The sequence below is a fragment of the Thamnophis elegans genome, chromosome 11 (genome assembly GCF_009769535.1).
Source record: "Thamnophis elegans isolate rThaEle1 chromosome 11, rThaEle1.pri, whole genome shotgun sequence".
NCBI classification, from domain to species: Eukaryota; Metazoa; Chordata; class Lepidosauria; order Squamata; family Colubridae; genus Thamnophis; species Thamnophis elegans.
Window position 1 is genome coordinate 37,228,903 of NC_045551.1, and position 26,736 is coordinate 37,255,638.

The 26,736-nt window shown below is 36.8% G+C and overlaps 1 protein-coding gene across 1 annotated transcript; it reads right to left on the reverse strand.

Annotated features, from left to right (window-relative positions):
- Nucleotides 1–1,888: 1,888 nt before the first annotated feature.
- On the reverse strand, nt 1,889–24,807 carry ST6GAL2 (ST6 beta-galactoside alpha-2,6-sialyltransferase 2). The gene is made up of 5 exons (XM_032226877.1): nt 23,836–24,807; nt 14,996–15,093; nt 13,086–13,187; nt 10,338–10,512; nt 1,889–2,339 (listed from the first exon to the last, which is right to left on the reverse strand). Exons 1-5 carry the CDS (start codon nt 24,770–24,772, stop codon nt 2,077–2,079), a joined length of 1,575 nt encoding a protein of 524 aa, XP_032082768.1. The 5' UTR covers nt 24,773–24,807; the 3' UTR covers nt 1,889–2,076.
- Nucleotides 24,808–26,736: the final 1,929 nt, after the last annotated feature.

Here is a 26,736-nt window from a genome sequence, read left to right on the forward strand (position 1 = left end):
TGACTGCTCAAAGTATACTGCCATATATCAAATGATACTTAAAAAAATAAAGCCTGCTTTGGCTGCTTATTGGTAAAAAGCAGCAGGTGCACAAATTCAGCTGAATGCACATTATTAAAAAGAGCATGTTTATTAAAGAACAGAATGTACAATTGGCCATTTTTTTTCCATCAGGCCTGCTTATGATTCAGCGCATGTCATAAAAATATGTGCTAGGCACATTATTTTAGTTACCATATTTTTCGGCATATAGGACGCACCAGAGTATAAGATGCACCAAGATTTTGAAGGGCAAATTTTTTTTAAAAAGGTTTTGCATTCTGCAGATGTCCCAAAAACGGCCCATTTTTCAGAAAAAATGGGCCCATTTTTTGTCAAAAAAAGGGCATGCATAGCCTTTAGGAGGCTTATAGAGTGCTCCTGCGGGCTGGGATGAGGCAAAAACAAACAAAAATACGGCCCATTTTTTGCTCATTTTTGCCTTCCCGAGCCCCCAGAAGCACTCTGGAAACCTCCTAAAGGCTATGCATGGCCATTTTAGTAAACAATAGTGTTTCCTGTGTGGTTCTTAAACACCAACCTTTTTCATCTTGACCCAAACTAATTTTTAAAACATTCCAATTTTAGTCAGGGTACAAAGTAAATATTTTTGGTAATGCCAAATACTCACTTGCAACTAGGCAAGGCAGCTCAACAGATCTTCATATTTAAGAAAATGGTTAGCTAATGCCCAAATATTGGATTCAGAGGAAGTCTCTGTCTCCATAGGGGGTCTATAAGCTTTAAGCTCTACATCTGAACTTCCCTGAGGCATCAACTTGTTTGTTTTTGGAATAAAAATGGACAATTGATTAGATGTAGTTTGTTCTAATAAACATTTTTCAATGATCCATATCAATATCAATTTCGATATCTATTTTGCCTGCTCAGAACCTGGACCAATTGTCAAAGGCAAAAGTAACATTTTAATATTCCTCAATCAGTATAAGCTGCTTTACAGAAAACAACCTGCTTCATAGATCACTGATCCACCTAATCCAGGGGTGTGAAACTCACGTTGTCACACTGTCGTATTGTGATTTCCCCCCCCCCTTTGCTAAAACGGGGGTGGACGTGGTCAGTGCAAGATGCATCCAGTCCAACGGCCAGGAGTTTGACACCCCTGATCTAATCCAATTCTTATTGGCAATAGTTAGATCCCCCCCCCCCTCTAGCCTTAGCTGGAGATGCTGGAATTTAACTTGGAATCTCCTGCATACAAACCATGCTCTTTTCCACTGTGCAGGATTTTTTTTCCCCCTGTGAATTTTTAGAGTGTTTTTTGGCTAATGCATCAGGTCAAAATAATAAATTGTTTTCTGAAATAATAGGTAGTTTCTCTTTTGTCACTCTTTCCTATATATCTATAAATATATATATATATATATATATATATATATATATATATATATATATATATATATATATATATATATATATATATATATATATATAATCAAATAGTCTTTAATTTTAAAATAGACTAGCATAAAATATTTATAAGACAGGGATGCCATGTTCTAGCACTAGACAAAAAAATGAATGAAAAGAATATGGCCAATCGTATTAAATACACATCCAGTTTTTGTTCTTTTTATTGTTCTTGTTTTAATTTTTTTTAGAATAGGGAAAGGATAGAAATCCTAGGTTAGAACTGTTTGCTATGATTCCATTTTTATTTTGTTCTAAGAACTGTTTTATTGGATTACACTAAACTAATAAAATGCTTCTTCTAAAATGCTTTAATCTGCCACATGTAAGTAAAAATGTTGATGTTTTCTGGCAAACCACACATAAATACCCAAGTTTATTTTCACTATATTTTGCATTTCTCAAAAAGCTACATCTTTAAAAAAACACACCTTACAAAGAAATAATAAGAGGCCCTAGAAACAAGAATTTCCATCATGCCTGCTACTTAACTACACACTGTAGACTAAAGACTGGTTAGTCTAGGATCCATTTTTCAAGTATTTCTGCTATTTATCAGTATGACTATAGCATCTTATTGCACATTGTTTGAGAAAGATATCATTCTTATGGGAACCAGAATCGTTGTCGGCATCTCGCTGACTGAAACCCTGGCAAAATCACTTTTCCTTTCCGATATAAATCCTCCTTGAGTCCTGTGTTCATCCTCTGCACCAGCAGTTTCTCATAAAGCAGAGGGTGATAAGCCCCCAAGGTACAAGCTGCATCATGATAGTGTTCATGATAGTGGCAAAGATCAGTTTGTCGGATGGATGGAATATATTCGTACACATGGACTTCACTGCACATGGACATCATGATGAAAATCCCTAAAAATAAAGTACAAAACATTTTATCGTACCCTGTTATTAATATACATGTTTGGTTACCAAGACAAAATCATGCTTCAACCTGGTTATAATAGCAACCACCAGAAACCAGAGTCACCAACACATCAGGATGACGCTAGATTTGGGAGCATGAAGTACAGCATAAACAGGAAAATAACATAACTCTGTATTAGAATAAAAAGTAGAATATGGTACTAAATTCTGTGCTGCAAGATAAGCATATTCCTTGGATTTATTAAAATACTAGCAAATCTCTGCATTATTTTTAATCAACAAGACATTATATTTTCTCATCTGACTTTAAGAATAAATGGGATCTATAAAATGTGCCTATAAAATCTCTTGAATAAAGAAGTCCCCAATTTACAACTGATAAATCATTTTCTATTTCTTATTTTATTTAAAAAAAGTTAAAATGAAAAACACCAAGAATTAAAAAACAAAAAACCCATTAAACAAACAAGACATTAAAAAACTGCATTAACTCACCTACACCTATTATCCTCCCAGTTGAATACTGATAAATATATTAACAATATTAATGTCCTATGAAAGACTCCCATATGTTTAAACTACTAATTCTATTTGCAGATTATTAACCTGTCATCTACCTACTATATTAATGACAAAATAATTAACAGGTAAAACAATAATAAAACAGTAAGATAAAAATTTCAAAAATTTCAGTGAACAGTTATTGCAATCAAGTTGTATAAAATTTGCCACTGCTTCTTATCTATCCCAAATCATCTGGCTTAGCTTTCAAAGTTCTGATGGACCTTCCCATGGCAACATATGACTCAATCCCGAAGTTCCAATGACTGCCCACCATCACATAACTACATTTTGAGTGCATGACCATTGGCCTGCATTTATGGCCATTTGCAGCATCCCACAGTCATGTGACTGAGCTTTAAAATGTTTTTAAAGAAAACCAGCATATAACCAACCACTGATTGGCTTAACCAATGCAGAACAGGTAAAATTAGTTTGGTCACTGGGTAACTCTCTACAATCATCACAACTTAAGACTGAAATGGGCAGGCTCCACTACTGTTGTAAGTTGATGACAACTTGTATGTAAACAATTATACTTTGAATTGAAACTATGATAAAAGCAAAGATATGGAAAAATAAAGTTGAACCTTTCTGTTTATAACTCAGTTGGATATCAATACATGGAGAACATTATCTGAATTGTCTTTTCTTTAAGAATGCGGCAACATTTGCTGACAGTGAATGCTGTCAGCATTTGTTGACAATTGGTCCTTTATCTTTCAGTATTTTTCCATTTTTATTCACAAAATTAAAATACAAACTCAAAGTAAAAAAACGCAAGAATAAAGCAAAACTAAACAAGACATTAAAAGGTTCATAAAAAGAACATATACACATAGATTGTCTCTCTAGTTGAATCCTTATATATTTCAAGAATAACATTTGCTGACAGTGAATGCAACTTGTTAACAGCTGCATCCTTTTGTAGCAGCTCAGCTACGGGACGTATCCACTTTCTGACAGCTCACAACATTGGAAGTGCCCTTCTGATCGGACCTCTGGCCCATCTAGTCCAGTAATCTCTTCTTGGCTAACCAATTGCCCAAGGAAGCCCAGATCATTCATTCATCCAGAATGTAGGCAATAGTAATTCAATAAAGATATTTCTGGAAATGTTTGTTTGGAAAATTATGCTTGTCTTCCAAATTCTTGGTTCTCTTACCCAGACATGCTTGGTTATAATGTTGATTTTAAAAAAACTGCGGTTACAGGTTCCATACTCAGAGGAGTCAATTCTTTGCTGATTCTTGGGATGTAACTCTAGATGAATGGATTGACTTTGAAGGCTTTCTTGATTCCTCCTTAATTAGCTAGAGGATCTTTGAGGGCTATTGAGTCTTGCTTTGATTAGCCTATCTACCTTATGATGACAATGTTTCATGGGCAGATTTTGTCGCCAAGGCTATAGATTGGCTAAGATGCCCTTGTGGGGGATTCAGGGAGCAACATGACAGTCTGAAAATGTCTGGACACCACAGAAAGACATTTCTTTTGCTTACAGGGTCTTCTACACTGCAGATTTAAGATGCTTGAATCCAGTGGTGGGATTCAAATAATTTAACAACTGGTTCCCTGCCCTAATGACCAGCTGGGTAGGTGGGGCTTGGTCATGTGACTGGGTGGGCGTGGCCAATTCAACGTCACTCACGTTGATGGGTGCGTCACCTTAGCTGTTACAATGTAGTAAGGATTAACCGGAGAGGCAGTTCTGTAAGCAGGGCAATAAAGATTAGGCTAGAAACAACACCAGAATGTTTCCTTCCTGCCTTCCTTACAGGATTAGCCCTGTGAAGTGGAAAAAAACAAAATGAGTTTTCTTCCAATAACCAGTTCTCCAAACTGCTTAGAAAGTTAACAACTGGTTCTCCCGAATAGGCTCGAAATGGCTGAATCCCACCACTGCTTGAATCCCATGTGCAAACCAGCTGGAAATGAAGCTGGTTTAGGAACCCCTTTCTGGATTCCAATTCTTTCCTCAGTTTTGTAATTAGAGCTTCAGAGTGGTTTTCTCCTTTTTACTGCATACAATATCACTAGAACTGTAAGACAAAGTTATGGGGAAGTGCACACAAAGTATCTCTTCCAGATGAGAAAAGGAAAAAGAGAGCTGCTTTTCATGGCTCTGCTGATATGGACCGAGGTGATTACGGAAATGTTTTACATTTTGTTCCTATACTGATTCAACATGCAATATAGCAAAAGAAATCAGTAGACTCCCATCACTGGAAGTTGTTAAATGTAACCCACCTGTTAAGCATACAGATGATCCTGTTTGGGCTATTATAGCCTTTCAAAGTTGGCATGTGATTCCTTTACCATGTGTGTGTGGCGATTGAATATTTTCAGACAGATTATCTCTCTCTCAGAAAATATGTATGGAGGGTAGCATAACTAATGTAAGAACTATTAATTTCCTTGGACCTGAGCTATCCAAACTCCCCCTTTTGCAAAATAGAAAGTAGCAATATAATTTCTAATACTTTAATGCCTACAATGCCATATTTGCAAATATTTAAATGCTCATTGCTCAGTGCAGTGCAATCAACTGAAAATTTAATATTTATTTAAAATAATGTATTCCTTTGTTGGAAAAATTCCTGTTATTTCTGTTCTACAGAGTTAACCAAAGACCAGGAATGTGCAGTCAGGGGAGGCAGGGCCTCACCACTGTCATCATGAAAAGAAAAAAAAATGTAAAAGGAAAAAGGCTGAGGTAGCTGCTGCCAGAGTCACACTGGATGACTCTGCTTAGTGCTTAACTGTTTAAAAAAGCCTCTAAAAATTGCCCTCTACAGGAGGAGGTGGAAGAACCATGTGCCTCATTTAGTCTATCTTTATGATCATTTGAGCAGAGTTAAGCAAGGGTTAAAAGCCAAAAATTTCTTATGTAGATGAGGCACTTGGTTCTCTTGCCTCCTCCTGTAGAGGGCGTTTTTAGAGGCTTTTTTAAACAGTTAAGCAGAGTCATCCATTGGGGACTCTGGCAGCAGCTAACCCAGCCTGACCTCAGCAGCTCTTGCCTTTTTCCTTTTACATTTTTACATTTTCATCATGGCAGACAAGAGCAGAGTTGAAATCCTCTGTGAAACAGCTGGAAAAGGTATGTGGGTCGGAGGGAATTCAAAATTAATGTAATTTGTAAGTAATTGTATTATTGTAAGTAATTTTTGTGTGTGTGTGTGTTTTACCCGCCTCTGCTGACACGCGGGCTGGCACTTTTTTTATGATGGACATAGCGGCAGGGCTTTTGGACATAGTGGCAGGCTTTTGGACATAACGACAGGGCTTTTGGACGCCCGGCACTGTGTTTGCCATAGAGGCGGGACGCCTCAGTGTCGGACATAGTGGCAGGGTGGCTTTTGCCTCTAGCACCAGAAAGCCGCCCTGCCGCCCCGGTGCTAGAGGCAAAAGCCACCCTGCCGCTATGTCTGACATAGAGGCATCCCGCCTGTATGGCGGACACAGCGCCGGGGCTTCCGAAAGCCCTGCCTCTGTGTCCGACATAGGGCGGCTTTTGCTCGCTTGCCTCACCAGCCATAAAGCTCACCGCACGTCACTGCCAAAGACAATGTTCTAATATTTACATATAGTAAAGCCATAAGGTTGTTTTCCTTTTAAACTCAATTATGCCATGTTACAAAGATGCAAAAGGTCTGAATACTTTATCATAAAAAGGTAAGTTTTTATAAACATTCAGTCTCTAGATTAAGGTAATTTAACTCTAAAAATAAAAATCGACAACATTGTGAGATGAGTGACTATATAAATTTAATAATAAATGAAAATAAATTACACATTGTAAATGTGTTTTCTACATAACTTTATAAACTATACATTGCCTCCCTTCCAAGCTATGAATGCTATTACTTCAGAAACTAAAAACAAAGCCAAAAAGCAATTTATGCTACAGCCTATGCCAGTGATGGCTAACCTTTTTCTAAAGGTGTGCCAAAATTGTGTGTGCGCAACCTATTGTGCACCCATGCATGCCCACTCACTTGCGCATGTGTGCATGCCGCCCCATGCATGTGAGGGCCCACTGCATGAGGGTAGTTTTTGCCCTCCCAAGGCTCTGGAGGCTTTCCTGAAGCCTGGGGAGGGGGCGAAAACAGCCTCCCCTGGCCCGCTACTGTAGAAGGCCAAAAATCAGCTGGCCGGTCCGCGCATGCACCCTAGAGCTGAGGGCTGCTGCGCCAGCAAATATGGCTCCGCATTCCAGCTGTGGCACGCGTGCCATAGGTTTGCATCAAGGGCCTATGCCAATTCATACTCAACAGTAACTATTTTAAAAAAAAGTTTCTTTAATGTCTAGTTCTGCAATCACAGTAGTCAGCAATAGGCTGTTTTACTTGGTAATCATTATGGCACAAATAAATGGCAATTGAAGAGTTACAGACATAATTGCTGGTAATATATACTGAACTCACACAGTTTTGGGTATAATTAAAAATTACTAGATAGTTTTATGAAAAAAAGTTCCCATTTAAGATAGGAAACCAAACGTGAAATCATCATTAATATTGCTTTCACAAAGCACCTATCAGAATATTTTGAAGCAGTTGCTTCATAGTGTTTCTGACAGAGGCTGGATTTATATCCCTGCTTGTTTCACTTCTTTGTCTCTAAAGTGCTGCAAATCTTTCTGTGTCTGGATTTGTTTAAGGACAAATCCACTTCCCTTCTGGATGACAGCCAAAGCCTGTGTAATTCAACAGTCAGTTTCCTGTGACTATAGTCACAGCCAAAAGCCAGACATTAATAAAATGGCTTTCCTCCCACTTGTTGGCATTGAGACGAATATTGTATCCTGAAGATACATATGACAGATACATCTATCTATCATAGCTAATTAAAATCATAAAATCATAGCCATTAAAAAGCAAAAGTTAGAATATTTTAGACATGTGATGCGACACCCAGAAAAATATGGCTTACTTCACTTAATCCTCCAGGGAAAAATTGAAGGTAAACGTGGCTCAGGCAGAAGAAGAACAGCATGGCTTCAAAACCAAAGGGACTAGTTTGGACAAAGCTCGGCAACACTTTTTCATGCGGCTGTTGACAAAAATAGGATTGCCAACATGATCGCCAATGTCCGATGACAGATATGGCAGAAGAAGGAGGAGGAGGAAGAGGAGGAGATGATGATCATAGCTAAATATAATGGAGAGTTCATGTTTCTTTGCTTCCATGTTTCTTAGCAGATTTGCAATCAAAAAAAATTTTTTTAACACAGCGATGTCTGTATTTTAATCTGGTGCAAATGGAGCTCAAATTATATATCGATTTATTTCTGAACTGATTGCTGGAATGTATGTGTCTCTCAATCTCTCAAATGGCTCCAAATAGTATTGCCAGCATTTAGCAATGTGGTCTACTAAATCACCTCTCTATTTGTTCACCTTTATCCCACACTCATCCTAAATTCCATTAAAGATGTTACCTAGCCTGTTAACGAAATGTTCAGAAACCAACTCACAAGATCAGAGAAAGAACCTCTACGCACAGAAAACCTAATGCCAAGAAAGACAAGGATCTCAGGAATTTTGGAAGGCTGTTAAAAAAGAAGAGTATTTCAATGAAAATTGAATGGAACTAACATGAAAACAAAAAAATCTTCCAAAATATTTTTGAACTCAGAAAGAGTTTCCAACTTCAAATTTGTATACTAAAAGATTTAACTGACTAAAAGCAGATCAACCAACAATAGGATACTGAAATTCTGCATAATAGAGATATCTTAGAAGATATTACCTATTTATAAGAATTTCTAGTACTAGACAATGAAGTCAAATTAGGAGTCTTCACTGCCAATTTGGAAGGCTACAAGAATTGATTATATATTTACAGAAATATTCAAGCAGCAAAAGAAGAATCATTGAAGATTCTAACCAAACTGTGCCAGCCAATCTTGAGAATGAAACAGTGGCTAACAGACTGGAATAGTTCAGTCTACACACAAATACCAAAGAAAGCAGACTTGCCTGAAAACTATCATATGTCCTTAACTTCACATTCTAACAAAATAATACTTAGGATGAAGATTGGAGCCCATGTGATAAAGAGAGAAAACCAAATAATCAAGTTGCTTTGAAAAGGTCCAGGAATAAGAAACATTATTGCTGGTGTATTCTGGATAATTTGAAAAACCTAAAGAATACAAAAAATAAATCAATATGTGCTTAATTACATATAAAAAGTTGTTGGATTGTATTGATCGTGTCAAACTTTGAAATATGCTTAGAAAAATGGGAATGCCAAAATATTTCATTGTCCTCTTACAAAACCTATACACTAGACAAGAAGCCACAGCCTTGACAGAATAGCAGTAGCACTTAAGACTTATATTCTGCTTCACAGTTCTTTACAGCCCTCTCTAAATGGTTTACAGTCAGCCTATTGCCCCCAACAATCTAGGTCCTCATTTACTGACCTCGGAAGGATGGAAGGCTGAGTCAACCTTGAGCCGGTCAGGAGCGAGCACCTGGCAGTCAGCAGAATTAGCCTGCAATACTGCATTCTAGCCACTGGATTACCACGAGAGAGATTGGCTTCCCATTGGCAAAAGACTGAAACAAAGCTGTATACTCTTTCCTTATTTAATCAACATATATGCTGAATATATATTGAAGAAAGCAGGATTGAAAGATAATTGTGGGTTTAAAATTAGAAGAAGATACAATAATCTATCTGTGTTATGCTAATGACAGTATTAGTGATCTGCAGGCTCTAGTAATGTTAAGTCACAGAATACAGTGAGAAAATAAGACTAAGTAAAACGATGGCCCAGCTAATGGTCTGGTGCTGTTGTTAAGGCACCTGGCTAGAAATAGGGAGGTTCAACTCCCAGTTCAAGTCCTGCCTTTGACATAAAGCCAGGTGGATGACCTTGTTATATTAGAAAGTAGACACTATCTGTATGTCCTGAATGGTGACATTATGTTTCATAAATTCTTTGATGTTTATGCAAATATCACTGAAACATCTTTATGCAAATTTATTTATAATTTCAGCTACTTAAGCTAAAATATTCAATTAATTCCCAAATACCAGCAAGCCATAGATTGAAATACTTTCATACTATCTAGAGTTGAACTGTGACTTGATAAGATGATTTATGACGTTAGTCATTATTCATTAATGTTATATTTTATCTTTGTAAGAAACCAAGTAAAAGCTTCTTGTCTACCATAGACAAAAGTTGTGGCGTACACTTCAATAATAAATGATTTTTTTCAGAAATTCCACGTGTCCTGAAAAAATAGGAAAATAAGAGCAATTGATATGACTACTGAACAACATGCTTTCCATCAGTTTCTGTTTTTTTTTTTACCATTTTGATATTCAAGATCTCAACTGATACAAATAATTATTTGCACAGACATAACTCATGAGAAATCTACCATCGGACATACCTACCAATGAAACCTGACGAAGGAGGGTTGGGTTGTATTTTCTCTTTAGTGTTCTCCTGAATAATATCCCAGAGCTGCCATATAAATTTTGGATGAAGAATGTAGAATGGCTGGTTTGGATTCTTACTGCGATGCTGTACGTATGGAGTAAACAAGTTGTAGTCTGGATTCTTATACCACTAGCAGGGAAAATAAAAAAAATTGTTAGAGTACTTAGCATACACCAAAAATTACCTAAAGTATCACATTGTCATCTTGGTAAATATGAGTGCACCTTGGTGTATAGCAAACAAAAGAAGAATGCTACATCTTTGACTTAAAAAGTTATCACTATTTTAATCACTATTAACTACCAATAGTCCTTACTTAATGACCATTCACTTAACAACCATTCAATTATGTTGTCCCCCACCCCCCTGAAGTTACTTACAACCCATCCTCAAAATTATAACAGAGCAGAGCCACCCTGGGGTTGCCTGGTGACATTTTGGGCACTTGGTTGAATTTAGAACAGAATGAGCATCCCATAGTCAAGTGACTGTGATTTGCAATGTTTTTGCCAGTTTTTCAACAACATTTGCAATGTTTTTGTCAGTTTTCCAGCAAAAAAACCTCATTCATTCAGAATGAATTTACTTAATTACCTCATGGTTTGCTTAATAACCACACAATTTGCTTAATGACATAGTCACTCACTTTATGACCATTGTAAAAATTGCCACAAAATAGGTCATGTGGCAGCTCAATAATTTAAAAAAATTATGACAAAAAATTAAGGGTTCAGTTGTGACAATTAAATAAGGACTACCTATATTTTAGATAGTTTTGGTACAAAGGGCAGCAAAATGAGCAGAGATTTTGACATACTTTCCAGATAATTGTAGAATATAAACAAACCCTTTGACTGAGATGGTATAAAACTCCTGCTTTGAGCAGGAGGTTGTACCAGAAGACCTTTGAGTTCCCTTCCAGTCCTATGATTTTATGACTTTAAGAAAATGCTGACAAAATTTGACACTGTATTTTACAGCAAGAATATAGTATTTTATTCTCTATTGGTGCAAGATTCCGTTATTTGAGTTTGTAATGATATCATGCAAGTGGGTAAGGCAGAAAAGTGCCCGGATATGACAAATTACTTTGCATATTTACAATTTCAGCAAACAGCAATCCCAACTGCAGCATTTTAAAGATAGTCCTTGTTTAAAATGGTAAGTGGGGCTAGAATTTCCATTGCTAAGTGATGGAGTCATAAAGCATGTCACATGACGATATTGCTTATCAATCCCTGCAGTCGCCAATCCTGTTGTTAAGCAAGGTCTTCATGTGATTGGATTGCAAGATTTCAGGAAGTCACATGCCCCGAGTGCTCTCGAGCAGGCCAGTGGGTGAGTGAGTGCTATGGAGTAAGATGAGTTGGGGAGGAGATACTATGGCATGATTGACATGTGAACTTTACACAATATGGCTGGGAGGGTACGTCTGGCATGAATGTACTATGGAATATGAAATTCCTGAGATTTCGTGCTCTATAAGAGGATCCTTGGGAGAAAAAGGGACAGAAGTGACTTATGATCTTCCCCGCCAGCTTCTCCATTGACTTTGCTTGTTCACATGTCTGCAGGGCTCTGCAACATTTGGAAGTATGAGGCCAGTTGCCAAGCATCCGAATGCAGTCACATGACCATAGGTGTGCTGCAATGGCTAGAACTTTGAGGGCCAATTGTAAGTACCACTCGTTCAGCGTTCAGTGCAGTGGTGGGATACGACCGGTATGGCCCGGTACAGGCGTACCAGTGCCTGCTGGGAGCACCAGGTACCGTTCCGGTACAGTGTTCTGGAGGGTCCACCCACCCTCCTGTATTTGAGCCGATTGGGGCTTACACGCACGGTGCCTGTGCGACGCTCCGCCGAGCAGCTGGAGCATCGCAGGCGGTAAGTATGCATGCACCCGCTGTGCAGGTGCATGTGGTGGACGCCCGGCCCCATTGCACCGTACTGGTTGCATCCGGATCCAGAACCCACCACTGGTTCAGTGCCACAACTTTGAACAGTGGCTGAATGAATGTAGACCAAATACAAGAGTGGACAATTAGTACGGAAAAAGTATGATGAGGAGGTTTGGGCAAATAAAATGAATGAAGCCTAAGCTGCAAAAGAGATACATGAAGGAAAAATACATGGACTGCAAGGAAAGAAAAGTTCAAGAAAGTTTTGGCTGAATTTCTATCCTAAAAAAGGGAAAAGTTTAAAGAAACTCAAGGCAGAGTGTGAAGCATGGTGGAAACAAGTTTGATAAAAGAATGAATGGTGGTATTTCATTATCATGCCTTTTTTGCCGTCTATTTCATTGTTTCTTTTTTTACTTACTATTACTCCTTTTCTAAAACTTTGCTTATCTTGAAAAAGAATAGTGAGATACATAGAAAATGTTCATAAATGTGTGCACGTATGAATCAGAAAACATTTGAAAAAAATGGAAATACAGAGAACTCCCCAAAGCTAGATATTTAAAAAAGTCCAACTATGTACTTACAAATCTTTGGGTTAGACATTTTCTGCTCTGCTTATGCATTTCAATGAAATATGAAAAACAACATTGCTTTTCAATATTTTAAACATTCAAATAAATGGTTTAACAATTCCTATCATACATTCAGTTTTGACAAAAGCCCTGAAGAAGACTGTGATGTTCATTTCTTTTGAATACAGAAGGTACACAGTGGTGTCAACACAATAACTTATGACTTACCTTATCCAAATTTGAAGAATAAGGAGCAGGATCCCAAGCCACTAAAATAACATCTTTATACAAGGAGTTACCGACGAAATGATAATTAGGATTAGTAAGAATCTGTTAAATGCAAAGAAACACACATCTACTAAAAATATTCCAAACTTTATTTCCCTTCTATGTTCTTACCATTATCTGGCAGTTTAGCTTAAAAAATAGCGTTAAAAAAATCCCCCCAAAATCCCCCCAAAAAATCCTTCGGTCACCAGGTTTAAATGTCCCCTCCCACTTTTGAAAAGAAACTTTAAGTAGCCTTGTATACTCGATATGTAGAATAGCACTGTAGAGAAGGTAAATGTTCTCTTTTCACTTTCAAGGAAGAAAGTAATAAGAGAGAATGGCTGTGCCAAAGAGCATGCTTCTGTCTACATAGAAGCATACCAGTTTTTTAAAAAAATTCTGTGTAGATTTCAATCAGTAATTGTCACTGTTAAACTACAACAGCTAGAGATATGTTTACAACTGTTGCAGTATCGTGCAGTCACATGATTGCTATATGTGTGTTTCACAACCTACTTCTGAAAAGCGGCGTCCAAACGAAGTGGCAGTCATTGATGCCTCTTTAATGACTATGATGATTTGCTTAACTATGGAAGCAAAAATGATGTTGTAAGAGCAGCGTGGTCATGTGATGTTTCCCTTAGTGGCAGCAGCACTTAGTGATGTTGTTGCCAATGCCCATTGGGGTTGGTAAGCGAAGACAACCTGTATGCTCAAGTGTGGTGAGATCCCATGCAAAAAAAGTAGTGTCATTTTTTAGCAGACATAGGATACTGCAGGCATGGAATATTTTCCAACAAGTATTTAAGAAATAATTATGGCCTGAGGAGTGGGGAATTTATTAGCTGCAAGTCATAGTTAAGAAATATAAAATTCAAAATGCATAGAAATAGAAGTTTGTTTTGAAGTGAATAACGTACCTGCCACAAGAGGGTGCTGCAGGTTTTTTTAAAAAGCGAATTCATTCTGTTTGGTCCTGAATCTCTAATTATTTACAGCTCTTAGCTTCATTCCACACTCTACAACTTTGCTGGTTTATGTCATCTCTATTTTATCTAGTTCCCGTGAGTTCTTGTGGTGTAACAGTCTGAATGTTTAATGCTAGTACAGTATGTACTAAAATCTATATCCATTCTATCTGATATCCACATTCTATGGCATTTTTAAATTTCAAAAATTCAATTTACTTCTGCACAAAATATCTTTTTAACTAATTTAAAATATCTTTCTCCAAACCATCTTTGCATGCATTTTTAAAGATAAGAATTACATATCTGGAAAATTATACAATCCAAAAGATCTGTCCTGATTATTTACCCAGGAAGCATACATTTATACATCTAAAATGCAGAAAAAATGAAGTTGTCTACTCAATTTATAAACAATGACATAATAAAAATGATAGGGACAGATGAATCAACAAAGCCACTGAGTCTGGCTTTCCTGTTTATTTTCCTCTTCTGTTTTTTAATGTGATCCCTAGGATATAAAATCCCCCCCCCCCACACACACACATACACATACTGTATTATGAAGCTCAAGGCTTATTATTTACAATCCTACTGTAACAGAATTTTACACTGTAGCTAATAGATATGCTGGTTGATGATTATCAAATATCTAAGAGCAACAATCCATTTTTGATTAATAAATAAAACATGAGTTTATTCACACAATAGAATGTAATAACTTAGATTAGACATTTTAAAATTATGTTTATGAGTTGCTAAAGAAATTCTGTAGAGTATGTGGATAGTGATAGATAAATATAAACTTTTAGAAATGTATTTATTAAGTTTCATATTCCTTATAAAAGGTCAATATCTCCTAGAAAATGATACATATTTATGGATCTTCAACAGATTTACCTGGGAATTAATGATGCGCATTGTAGTTTTATTTCCAACATCTTTTTCATAACCTTTTGTTGGAGCAGAATTGAATCGCAGAACTGCATCATGAGAATCTAGTGTGAAAAGAGTTACGTTTATTTGGGGTTTTATACATGTGCAATCATACAGATGCTTACGTAAAAGTAGATTCCACTATATTCTAAATGGATTTTAATATACATAATACAATATTTGTATTATGCACAAATATTTTCTACTATATTCTCATTTTTTTCTTTTAATGACCCTGTAATCCCTTGCATCAGGATGGAGCCGAGGCGACTGAATGCAGCTGAGCTTTTACTGGCTGGATGCCCTTCCTGACACCTATATGGAGCTCACAGCAGATATGTTCTCTTTGTGCCCAGAAAGAGATATATCTGCTGCTACCTAGAATCAAACTCACAAGCGCTTGGCTGTGAGGCTACACATCTAGGTCACCCCATCACTCATTTTCTATTATATTCTACTGTAATATTTAAATCCACTCAAGACTTAGTACAAAGAACAGTCTAAACCAAAACAAATATTTAAGCTTTTAAAATTTGTATGGAAATGTGAGCAGTCCATGTGAACAGAAATTTCATTAAGCTTTTTAAATTAGAACAGAAAAATTAATAATCCATGTAAATATGATTCTATTGTTATATATAATTCTTTTCACAAAGAGACAATACCGTATATACTCGAGTATAGGCCGACCCGAATATAAGCCGAGGCACCTAATTTTACCACAAAAAACTGGAAAAGTTATTGACTCGAGTATAAGCCTAGGGTGGGAAATGCAGCAGCTACCGGTAAATTTCAAAATAAAAATAGATACCAATAATGTTTTTGAATATTTATTTCAAAGAAAAACAGTAAACTAGCGGTGTATTCAATGAAATACTTCACTCACCTCATGATGCTGATGTCCCGCTGTGATGATGATGTCCCGTGCAGCCGCGGGAGCGATGTCCCGCCTCCTATGACACACGGCACAGTGATTCCTATCATTGGATCACTGTACCAGAGGAGGTGGGACATCGCTATGTGGCTGCTTGCCATAACAAGGAGGAGGTGGGACATCGTTGCAGAGCGGCAGGAGGGGAGGAAGGGGAATCGTAAGACAGCCCTGCATTACATTAGAACGTGAGGAGGGGGGATGGTGCGGTGCGCGCTGCGCGGCAAACTGACACAGAGGGAGGGGAAACTCACAGGGGCACTGGGCCATTCACGAGTGTCACCCAGCGGCATGGCCCCGCCCCTTTTTCTCCTCCATTTCGGGCAAATTTTTCACTGACTCGAGTATAAGCCGAGGCGGCTTTTTTCAGCCCAAAAAGTGGGCTGAAAAACTAGGCTTATACTCGAGTATATACAGTAAATGCAAATACCTAGATGCAGAATTAGTTACACTTATTTCCTTTTTTTTTTTTTACTATTGTTTTAAAAACTGTGCTCTGAAGAAATACTCAGTTGTAATACAATTCCTAAAGTTTATATACTTTGGGTATTTTTATGCATTTTGTATATTTATCTTCAAATACATTTTGCTGTCTTGGATTACTATGCTAACATTTAAATTATGAGAGCGTATAAATATACCCTGGAAATTTATTTCCTCATCAGACAGTTATTCGTACAATATTTTGCCATTCTTCTGTGAAACAATTCTATACTGCATTGATAAGCCCTGGAATTCTACATGGTAGGTATTGGCTAGATTGAATAGTATCTGAAAATTCTGTAATACTGGGAAAGATTGAAGGAAAGAGAAGGAAGCAGGAAGCTGGGTTGCCTTGATTGCAACAACAGTGGGTGCACAATTGTAAGAACTATACAATCAAGCTGGGATCAGATTCTTCTTGAAAAAAATGAATATGATCACAAAGGATTGTCACTGGCTTGATGCTACCTGATCGATGTAATGTAGCTGTTGGAAGAAGGATGTTCTTGTAATTGGAAAACAGGAAGAGAAAGTGTCAAAGTCAGGGCAATAGTAAGGTAGTAGGGTTAGTACTAATGGTTCTGGTTTCTTGCTTGGACTACTTTGAAGGGCTTACAGTTCTATTGTGAGATACAAGTAGTTTTCCAAAAAGCTTTTTGTTCTATCATCATGTTGTCTCATTCATGGGATTTTATAGGAGGTCCAGATGGTAGCATTTTCTATTTCCATGCCCTTTCTTTCATGTTTTGTCATCTATCATTTACCTTTTGCTCTCCCACAAAATGTGAGAAAAAAGTAGATTAGTAAAGTAGGGGGCATTTTTTTTACAAGTACCAACATAAATATGGTACAAAATTGCATATTAAACCTGTAAGATTTGAACTGGACTATGACAGCAAGCCCCATGAGCCGAGGTGGCGCAGTGGGTAGAGTGCAGTACTGCAGGCCACTTCATCTGACTGCTATCTGCAGTTCAGCGGTTCAAATATCACCGGCTCAGGGTTGACTCAGCCTTCCATCCTTCCGAGGTGGGTAAAATGAGGACCCGGATTGTGGGGGCGATATGCTGACTCTGTAAACCGCTTAGAGAGGGCTGAAAGCCCTATGAAGCGGTATATAAGTCTAACTGCTATTGTTATATTGCTATTGCTATCTGATGTGATATAAAACAAGGATACCTTAAATAAGCAATAAAATTAAAGTGAACATTAGCAGAAAGAACATATGTACAGGCAAGAAGATAAAGCACTATATCTTTTTTTTGTCTTTTTCCTCTGTGTATTCCTTTCTCAGTAACTAAAGAAGAAAATGAACAGTGGCCTCTATGTTAAAAAAACAGCAAAGAATTCAGCCAACAAAGGGTGATACTTTGTGAAGAAAAGAGAAATATGAAAGAAGTGAGTATTGTATGGACTGCCATTAGAAGAATCCATCTGAAATATTTTGCAGCTTATCTCATTATCTGCTAAGATAAATATATCACAAATGTGCTTTTAACATCTGAAACATGACAGATAAAATTATATGTACTACCATTATTGTTGCTGTCATTATCAGCCTGGAGGTATATAAGTGAAACTTTCCAGGGCAGGTAATAAGGAGTGGAAAGTTTAGATCTGGAATGACAGAACACTATTTTAACAGAGAGAAGAGGACGGGCAGGCACATGGGCTATGGGGTAGTGATAGGGGGAAGAGAATAATGAAAATGTAACTTTCTATAAATGAAGTAACATTGGGACTCTACCAAAACAGAATAAGAGAACAGAATAATATGGTTTGCCATGAATTAGATATGACAGTGTGAGTTTCATAACTAACATTTGTTTGCAAAGTTATCGCTGCCTCAGATACACATATTTAGCTCATTATATGTGCAACAGGAATATCTGACTAGAGGAGTGGGGGAAAGAAAGGGGAAGAAGAAAAGAAGGAGAGGAGGAAAGAAGAAGGTAGAGAAGGGAGGTTGAGAAGATAGAAGGAGTAGGGTTGTTGCAAAACAAGATGGAGGTATGGGGTCGCAAGAAAGTGAGCCGAGGTGGCGCAGTGGTTAAATGCAGCACTGCAGGCTACTTCAGCTGACTGCAGTTCAGCAGTTCGGCTGTTCAAATCTCACCGGCTCAGGGTTGACTCAGCCTTCCATCCTTCCGAGGTGGGTAAAATGAGGACCCGGATTGTTGTTGGGGGCAATATGCTGACTCTGTAAACCGCTTAGAGAGGGCTGAAAGCCCTATGAAGCGGTATATAAGTCTAACTGCTATTGCTAACTGCTATTACCCCAACTGGGTTCTCTATATTTGTAAGAAGATAGGGATAAATGTTAATAGTTAATAGATAAATGTTAATAGTACTTACAAGAATGTATATTTGTGAATGTATTTGAAAGGAAAAAATAAAAAACTTCGTGCAAAAAAAGAAAAAGAAAATCTGACTGGAAGCTTTCTGTAGCCACAGATCCCATAAGAAGCCAAGCAGGCATAGTAAAATAACTACAATAGAACACATATATTCCACAGAGAATATATTCTCATCTGCAATAACAGGGAAATAACCACATCAAGATATACACTTCCAATCATATTTGTTTATTTTAGACTAAGACTAGGTGTTATTCATACTATGGCTATTTCTCAGATATTACTATGCTCAAGCATTTATTAGAAATACATTTACTACAGCTAGTCCTCGATTTTCCATCATTCATTAGTGACTGTTCAAATTTACAATGGCACTGAAAAAAGGGACTTATAACTCAAGTTTATCACCATTGTAGAATCCCCAGTCATGTGATCAAAATTCAAACAGTGATAACAGGCATGTATGCGCCAGATTTGCTTACTGCATGATTCACTAAACAGCTACAGTGATTTGCTTGTAGCAAAAAAGGCTGTAAAATTGGATGCAACTCACTTAATAAACATCTTGATTAGCAAAGAAAATTCTGTTCCCAACTGTGGTCGTTAACCGAGTACTATCTGTAATCTTACTAAATTAATGGGAAAGAAATTGCTTTTGAAGTTGTGTTGGAATGTCCTGTTTTCATGCTAAATGTTCTCTTCTGTAGTTTTCAGCCTCTCTGATCCCCATGTTTCAAAAGCATCTCAGAGAAAGACATTATGAGACAGCTCTCCACATGGGGATTCCTCAAATCAAGTAGGACAGTCAGGGGGCCACATCATAATAAGAGAGATTCAGGATGATATGCAGTACCTTCCACTGCTTCATAAAAATAAAGGAACCTCATAAGCATCACTAAAATAAATTCTGAGAGTGAGATACAAAACAGAAAGTTTTTTTGTTCCCCAGAGGAAGAAAACTTTCAGGAAATTGGAAGAATTTTTTCCAGCCAAGTATTATTCAAGATGGTCTCTTCCATATGCAAGCTGGTATCTTTATTTGCATATATATAGGGGTGTTTAATGAATATTTCGAAGAGAGGGAAATGTGTATCACCACAGTGGCAAGAGAAACATTTTCAATAAAGGATGAGTCACAATGTAGTGAACATACTAAATAGAAAGGAAGATTCCAGGAAGGTTATGCTTGAGACAAAACTGTTAATTCTGTTTAAATGACAAAGATTAGTGGGAAAAGTGGTACATGTATAATAAAGGTCATTGCTCTCTCAAAAGCCTTAAAACTAAACTTGGCTTAGAAAACGTTTTAATTAATGTATATTCAGCGAGTCTCCAAAGAGTAGGGAGATAAAAATGAGACACTAAGCAACTACCATTGTAAAAAAATCTATTAACTTGAATTGCTTTATTTTTTCGCACTGTGAGAAAAGGGGGAAATGGTTAATCTTTTTCACAGCAGAAGTTTTCAAACCAGTAGGACTTCCCTTAATATTTGACATTACCCAGTTTTGACTTTCAGTGCTAGGACAGCATGGCTCTTATGCTGAGTAGAGATGCCTACTGAAGTAACTGGATAATGATAGCACTTTCAATGCTCACAAACATTTTGGTTTTTGAGAAAAGAATAGCAAGTAATAAGATAAAGAAGGATAGTTAAATGTAAAAATAAGAAAACATATTTAAGTACCCATAGCACAACTTAATATTTGTGAGAGCTAATAATAGAGAAACTTCTCTCTCTGTCTTGAAAAACACGTAGTGAAGAGTGAATGGAAAACTGCCTGCACCATCTGGTTTAGATTCAGATTTTGCATACTTTTTAGTGGATTCAGACATGGATTTGCATTATAGCAATAGCACTTAGACTTATATACCACTTTATAGTGCTTTACAGCCCTCTTTTCAGCCCTCTCTAAGCGGTTTTACAGAGTTGGCATATTGCCCCCAACAATCTGGGTCCTCATTTTACCCACCTCAGAAGGATGGAAGGTTGAGTCAACCTTGAGCCTGGTGGGATTTGAACTGCCAAATTACTGGCAGCCGATAGTCAGCAGAAGTGGCCTTCACTCTAACTACTGCACCACCGAGGCTCTAAAGAAAACTGTTTATATTTTAGATCTGCATAATTTATTTTGTACTGATAAAGAGTATTTTTCATGTCTGAAGTACAGTGCCTTATTGAGGTTACACATGGAATATTGCTTAAGAGTTTTGTCTTATAGATGTCAAGAGAAAACATCTTTCTGTGGCCACATGAGTTTATTAGTCAGGGGAATTAATTCATTACTTTTTCATCTCTCAACTTCTGATGTTAGCTAATTAACATTTTTTAACACTTGGCTTTCTATAAAAAAATAAGATACAGTTCAGTAAAAACAAATCCAACCTAACCCGTAGCCATTTTGAAAACTGGAGAGGAGAACCAAAATGGAGGGGAAGGGAGGCAGTGCTACTTTAGATGCTTATTATTACTGTATGATATGATTCAAATATTATTAAATTATATTTAGAAAAACCTGTGGGGCAGAGGAAAATTCTTGGATTCCTTATTGGGAGAACCAAAGGTAGAGTGTCTCAAAGGTATTTTTTTTTTCTTCAAAAGGCAACTAAACAGTTTTTTCCTTGAAGAAGAAAACATTTTGCTTCTCACCCAAGCAATTTAATCAGTTCTGATAGCAGGGATGAAGCATCTTGGATAAGAAGTGAAACATTTTCCTCCTCAAGGAAAAAACAGTTCAGTTGTCCTTTGAAGAAAAATGCACCTTTGAAACAACTATGACCCGGATGACTGAGAATCTCCATAGACAAAAGTAGAGTACCAGCCTAAGAATTAAATCTGTTTAATTGAAACTGTTGGCTGATGCTGTTTTTGTTTTTTTTTGCACTGGAAAATCCAACAATGTGGAAATCTAATTTCACTAAAGCAAATAGTTCAAATTTATATCCATTGGGATTTAAAAATTAATAAAAAATACTACACATTTTTATATTAATATCATACTATCAATGATGAACATGTAGTTGCTGTAAAATTTACAATTATCAAGTGTTCTTAAAAAAACTAACAACAGCACTGCTGTTCTTCATCACCTTGGATTGCTTTAAAATTTACAGTTATGGACAACAGGTCAATTGATCTGGAGAGCTATAAGGCTGTCCAATGAACTATCAACAGCAGAAAAGAGAGCATGCTATCATCTGTGGGCTTTCTAGAGAGAGGTTTGGAGCACCATTCTGTAAAATAGGATACTGGACTATAAAGGTTTTAATCTATTCATAACATTGCTACTTGTAAGAGGTGAACATGCTGGGGGAAAAATTCAAATTTCCTTTAATGATCTTTGAATGCATTATTCCCCGCAAAACATGTTAAATCATCTTTTGGAATATATTATATTGTGAATTGTTAAAACAAGAACATGGAGACTATAAGATGAAGTCAAAAGACCAACTAACTGAGAAACGTTTCAATGGATCTCATTTGTATAGTTGACAGAAAGATCTAAAGAAGCTAAAAGGACATTTGGAATTGATGAACATAGGGCAGAATTTGAAATTGAATTATGTGATAATGTAATTGCTAAAACGTATAGATTTGAGACAGAAAAAGAAGAAGTGAAAGAGAATATGAGAAAATGGCTAAAATCTTTGGTTATATTATACCAATGAATAAATGCGAAAATGAAAGGACTGAAATTTACATTACATTACAATTTAAATGAGAACTTTTATAAGTTTCTTTTTAAGTATGTTATATGCAGAGAAATGACTATTTTGTTCATGACTCAAATTCATTTCCTGACATTTAATGATAATAGAATAGCTAATAAATTGCTGTATTAACACTAATCACAATGAATATATTATATTTACTGATACTTTTATTGTAATTTCATATAGAGGGTTAAAAACTATTTAACCTTAATGTCCTTTCATACTTTCAAAAGTTTCACTTGTCTAGGAACACCACTGCCTGGGAACAGTACTGCCTGGGGTTTCCAGATGTTGCTGCTCTTTAATACCTGGCAGCCCCAATCAACTATGGTAAAGAATGCTGATAGCTGCCGTTCAACATCTGGTGGGAAAAAAGATTAAATGTATGATTTAGCCTTTACATAAAATCTGTTACTATAGTTAATTCATTGTTTAAACTTTTCTGCTTCCATATAGTAATGGAATTTTGCCCTAATTGACATTGCAGTGCTACTTGTAATTAAATGTATGATGTATCCAAAGCTGAGTCTCACTGACTGATATACTAGTTTAGTGGAATGTTACAGCTGTTTATAGTGTAATGGAACTTTGTGTGTGTATAAATCTCTCCAATCTTAACCAAGTTTTAAATGTGGCATTTCTATTTGAATTGAATAATTATTTGATAGAGAAAGAAGAAAACTAAAATAAATAAGAACTCTGTTTCATATGTTCATATAATCAAAAATATTAGAAACTGAGTATTCAATCTGGCTTGACAACATTTCCACTTGAAATGCATAATTCTCATTCAAGACATTTCTTCAGTTCAGAACTGAAGAACCTTCTTAGATGAGAAGCAAAATGAAAGAGAGTTCAGTTGCATTTTGGATGCAACTGGATGACTGAGAATCTCTACAGACCTCCTAATACATTGGTCCACAAAAGTATTTTTTGGGGTGGGGGGAGGAGTTGATAGAAAAGATCATATAAAAAGGAGAAAGTAAGCGCTGGAAGAAAAAAAAACTTCTCATAATACTTATACATTTGTTGTCTTCAAATGGAGACAATGCGTATTACTACTCAATACAGAGGAAGTATGCCTTACTATAGTGTCATTGGTAGAAAATAGCAATATGAAAAGATTGCTACAAAATGCTGTTCTGTTTAATTCCAGAAAAAGAATATGGTGGCCTCTATACAAAACAGGATGCTTTGGTCCAATCCACCCTTCTTTTACTTTATCTTATAAAGGCCAAAGAGTACAGAAATAGCCCACATGTGGTTATCTGGATTCCACCTACATACCAGAGTTCAAATAAGCTAAACATCTTTACCCACCTATTTCATGCCCCAGAGAAGAGTTCAGTATGGCACCAGCAGACATAACGACAGCACAGCTTCCAAATCCTCGAGGATATAATTTATTCAGTGAAGTTTGAGGGACGTGTTTTTTCCAACCAAGGACTGAAAAGGGAGCTTCCTCGCCATCAATGGTTCTGATGTTTACACGTGCCTTGAGCTCACAGAAGAGTTGTTCTGAAGTCAGTTGGGAGTTTTGCTTCCCCCTGAACTTCACCCCATGCTTATTGGCATTCAAGTAATCTTTCATTGATTTCTGAAGGCGGGGATTCAGCATCTTGGAGGAGACATCCCCCTTCCAAAGCCTGAACAGGAACGATTTTGACATTGTGGTATAAATTTCATTCCATTCATGGGACTCTTCAACCAGTTCGCTTCTTCTGTGATTTATGTGTCTTTTCTTTATCTTCTTTTGAGGGAACCAAGAATTCTGTAAAATGTTCCTCTTCTGAACTTCCCCCTGTGCAGAGTTTAATTTCATTATTCGCTGAACATTATTTGATAACTGAGACTGACCAGCAGTAAATAAATAATCACCATTCCTCTGATGAAAATTACTTTTGGATTTTCTTCTTAACTGAGAAGGAAAAAATTCTTCACTTTCAAAACTATTATCTAAGCCAGTCCACTTTTTTATGTTCCCACTCTCTGACTTAAATGAATCTAAGACATCTTTGTTGAAGAGCATCTCATTGACTGTTTCGGAGAAGGGTGGGTCATGAATTGCTCCCATGATAACTCTCTGTTTGCCTTGAATAGGCAAGAGTCTTTTAGTCTCAACATACGAGAAGGAACTAGGAACTGCATCTGTGGTGTTGCTATCGGTGAAATATATGAAGATAAATAGGAACAGGAGGCCCCAGGCAAATATTCCAAACAGCATGACTTGTTTCCATTGTTTCAGATTGGGTTTCATGGCAATGTTTGTGACTCTTCCTCTGTGCCTTGAGGGTTTTATGAAAAGAAGTAAGACCTGGGAAAAAATATAGTATTAATGAAACTTTTGAAATATTCACGATAGCAAAGAAGCAATCTATTTTTCAGAAAAAGAAGAACTTTAAATGTGATGATTCTGAACAACCTATACCAATACCATGCTACTCTTATTGTAAGATAGACTGCTTTTCTCTACTAACAGTTCAGTCACATACCGTATTTTTCAGACTATAAGACGCACCGGAGTATAAGACGCATCAAGATTTTGAAGAGGTAAATTAAAACGGGCCTGTTTTTTTTTGCAAAAAAGAGGGCATGCATAGTCTTTGGCAGGCTTGTAGAGTGCTTGTCGGACCTGGGTGGAGGGGAAATGGACTTTTGCTCATTTTTGCCCTCACCGGCTCCCAGGAGCACTTTGCAGGCCTCCCAAAGCCAATGCACATCCCGTTTTGCAAAAGGGGCGGGGTTTCTGGAGGCCAAAAATGCTGTATTCAGTGTATAAAACACACCCAGATTTTCACCCTCCTTTTTTGGGAAAAAAAGGAAAAAATATGATATAACCATCAGTCCCCAGTAAAATGTAATTTTATGCAATAAAAATTGTATGTAATAAATGGGGGTGGGCTTTTTATTTCATGGATTTTTAATGTTGTAAGGCTCCTAGAGTCACAAGGTGTGACTAGGGCAGCCACATAAGCTTTTTTTAATAATGAAATAATTATAAGAGGCTGCTACAGGTCAGGGTGAACCTTTTGACATCTGTCAGTTTGTCCAGATAGAAAATTACTATCCTTTTTCACTGAGGACTATTTTGTTTAATCCAATTCTCAAAAAGAGAAAGGCGTGACAGAGAACTTTAAAAAACCTTGTGATAATTTTAAAACACATCAGACACTTAATATAATCAGTCTTGCATTTAGGAAAGTTTTTAATGAACAATTATTTTGTTCATTAAATCAGGACAATCTATAGTTATAAAATATATTTACTGGAGAAAGGGAAATAGAAATGTAAATTTAAGAAAACACACACACACACACACAAACAAAATGGTCAAATCTAGCTAAATTAGATATTATCTTCTTGAATAAGCTTGTAGGTTTTTTTTTAAAGTACATATTCACTGCAGAAAGAATGGTTGGAGAAAGTTTATCTGGGCATTCTGATTGGTTGGTCCTCATTAATTTCTTTTGAATGTATATCCTCAGTTTTATACATTGGAGGACAGTTAAATAAAGTGAGAGCCAATTTCTCTGGGGACCCTAGTGCTTAACTGAATCAAAGACAATGCTCTGTGTATGATGCCCTGAGTCTAGCCAACGGCTAGAAATGATCTAGTAGACTAAATCTATTACCCTAAAGACCTCTGCTGCAGAGGTGGGATTCAAATGGCTTGGTGAGCATGGCCAAACTATAAAATCTCCATTCCCAACCCACTCCAGGGGAAGGATACTGCAAAATATCCATTCCCTCCTGATCAGAGGCAGAGAATAGATGGGGGTGGGGCCAGTCAGAGATGGTATTTACTGGTTCTCCGAACTACTCAAAATTTTCGCTACCGGTTTTCCAGAACTGGTCAGAACCTGCTGAATACCACCTTTGCTCTGCTGCAATTGTACATGAATGGTCTTGTGTCATCAATTCTTTTCTTGTATCAATGAGAAATATCCTTTAGGGAAAGCTGAATTTCATTTATTCAGCATTGGCTTATTTTAGAGGACTCTGCTGTGTCATTATTAAACCATGGCCAGTAAACTACTGCAGAATTACACAATGTCTAGTAAAATAAAATGGTTTTACTTAGTAGTAAAGAAGAGATGTAATACAATCTATGCGTATTTACTAAGTAATGGTTTTTTTATAATTGATTGAGACTTTATTTCAGGTGCTAAAGATCTGGAAGAACTAAAATATGCTAATGGGAATTTAATGTACTGATATACT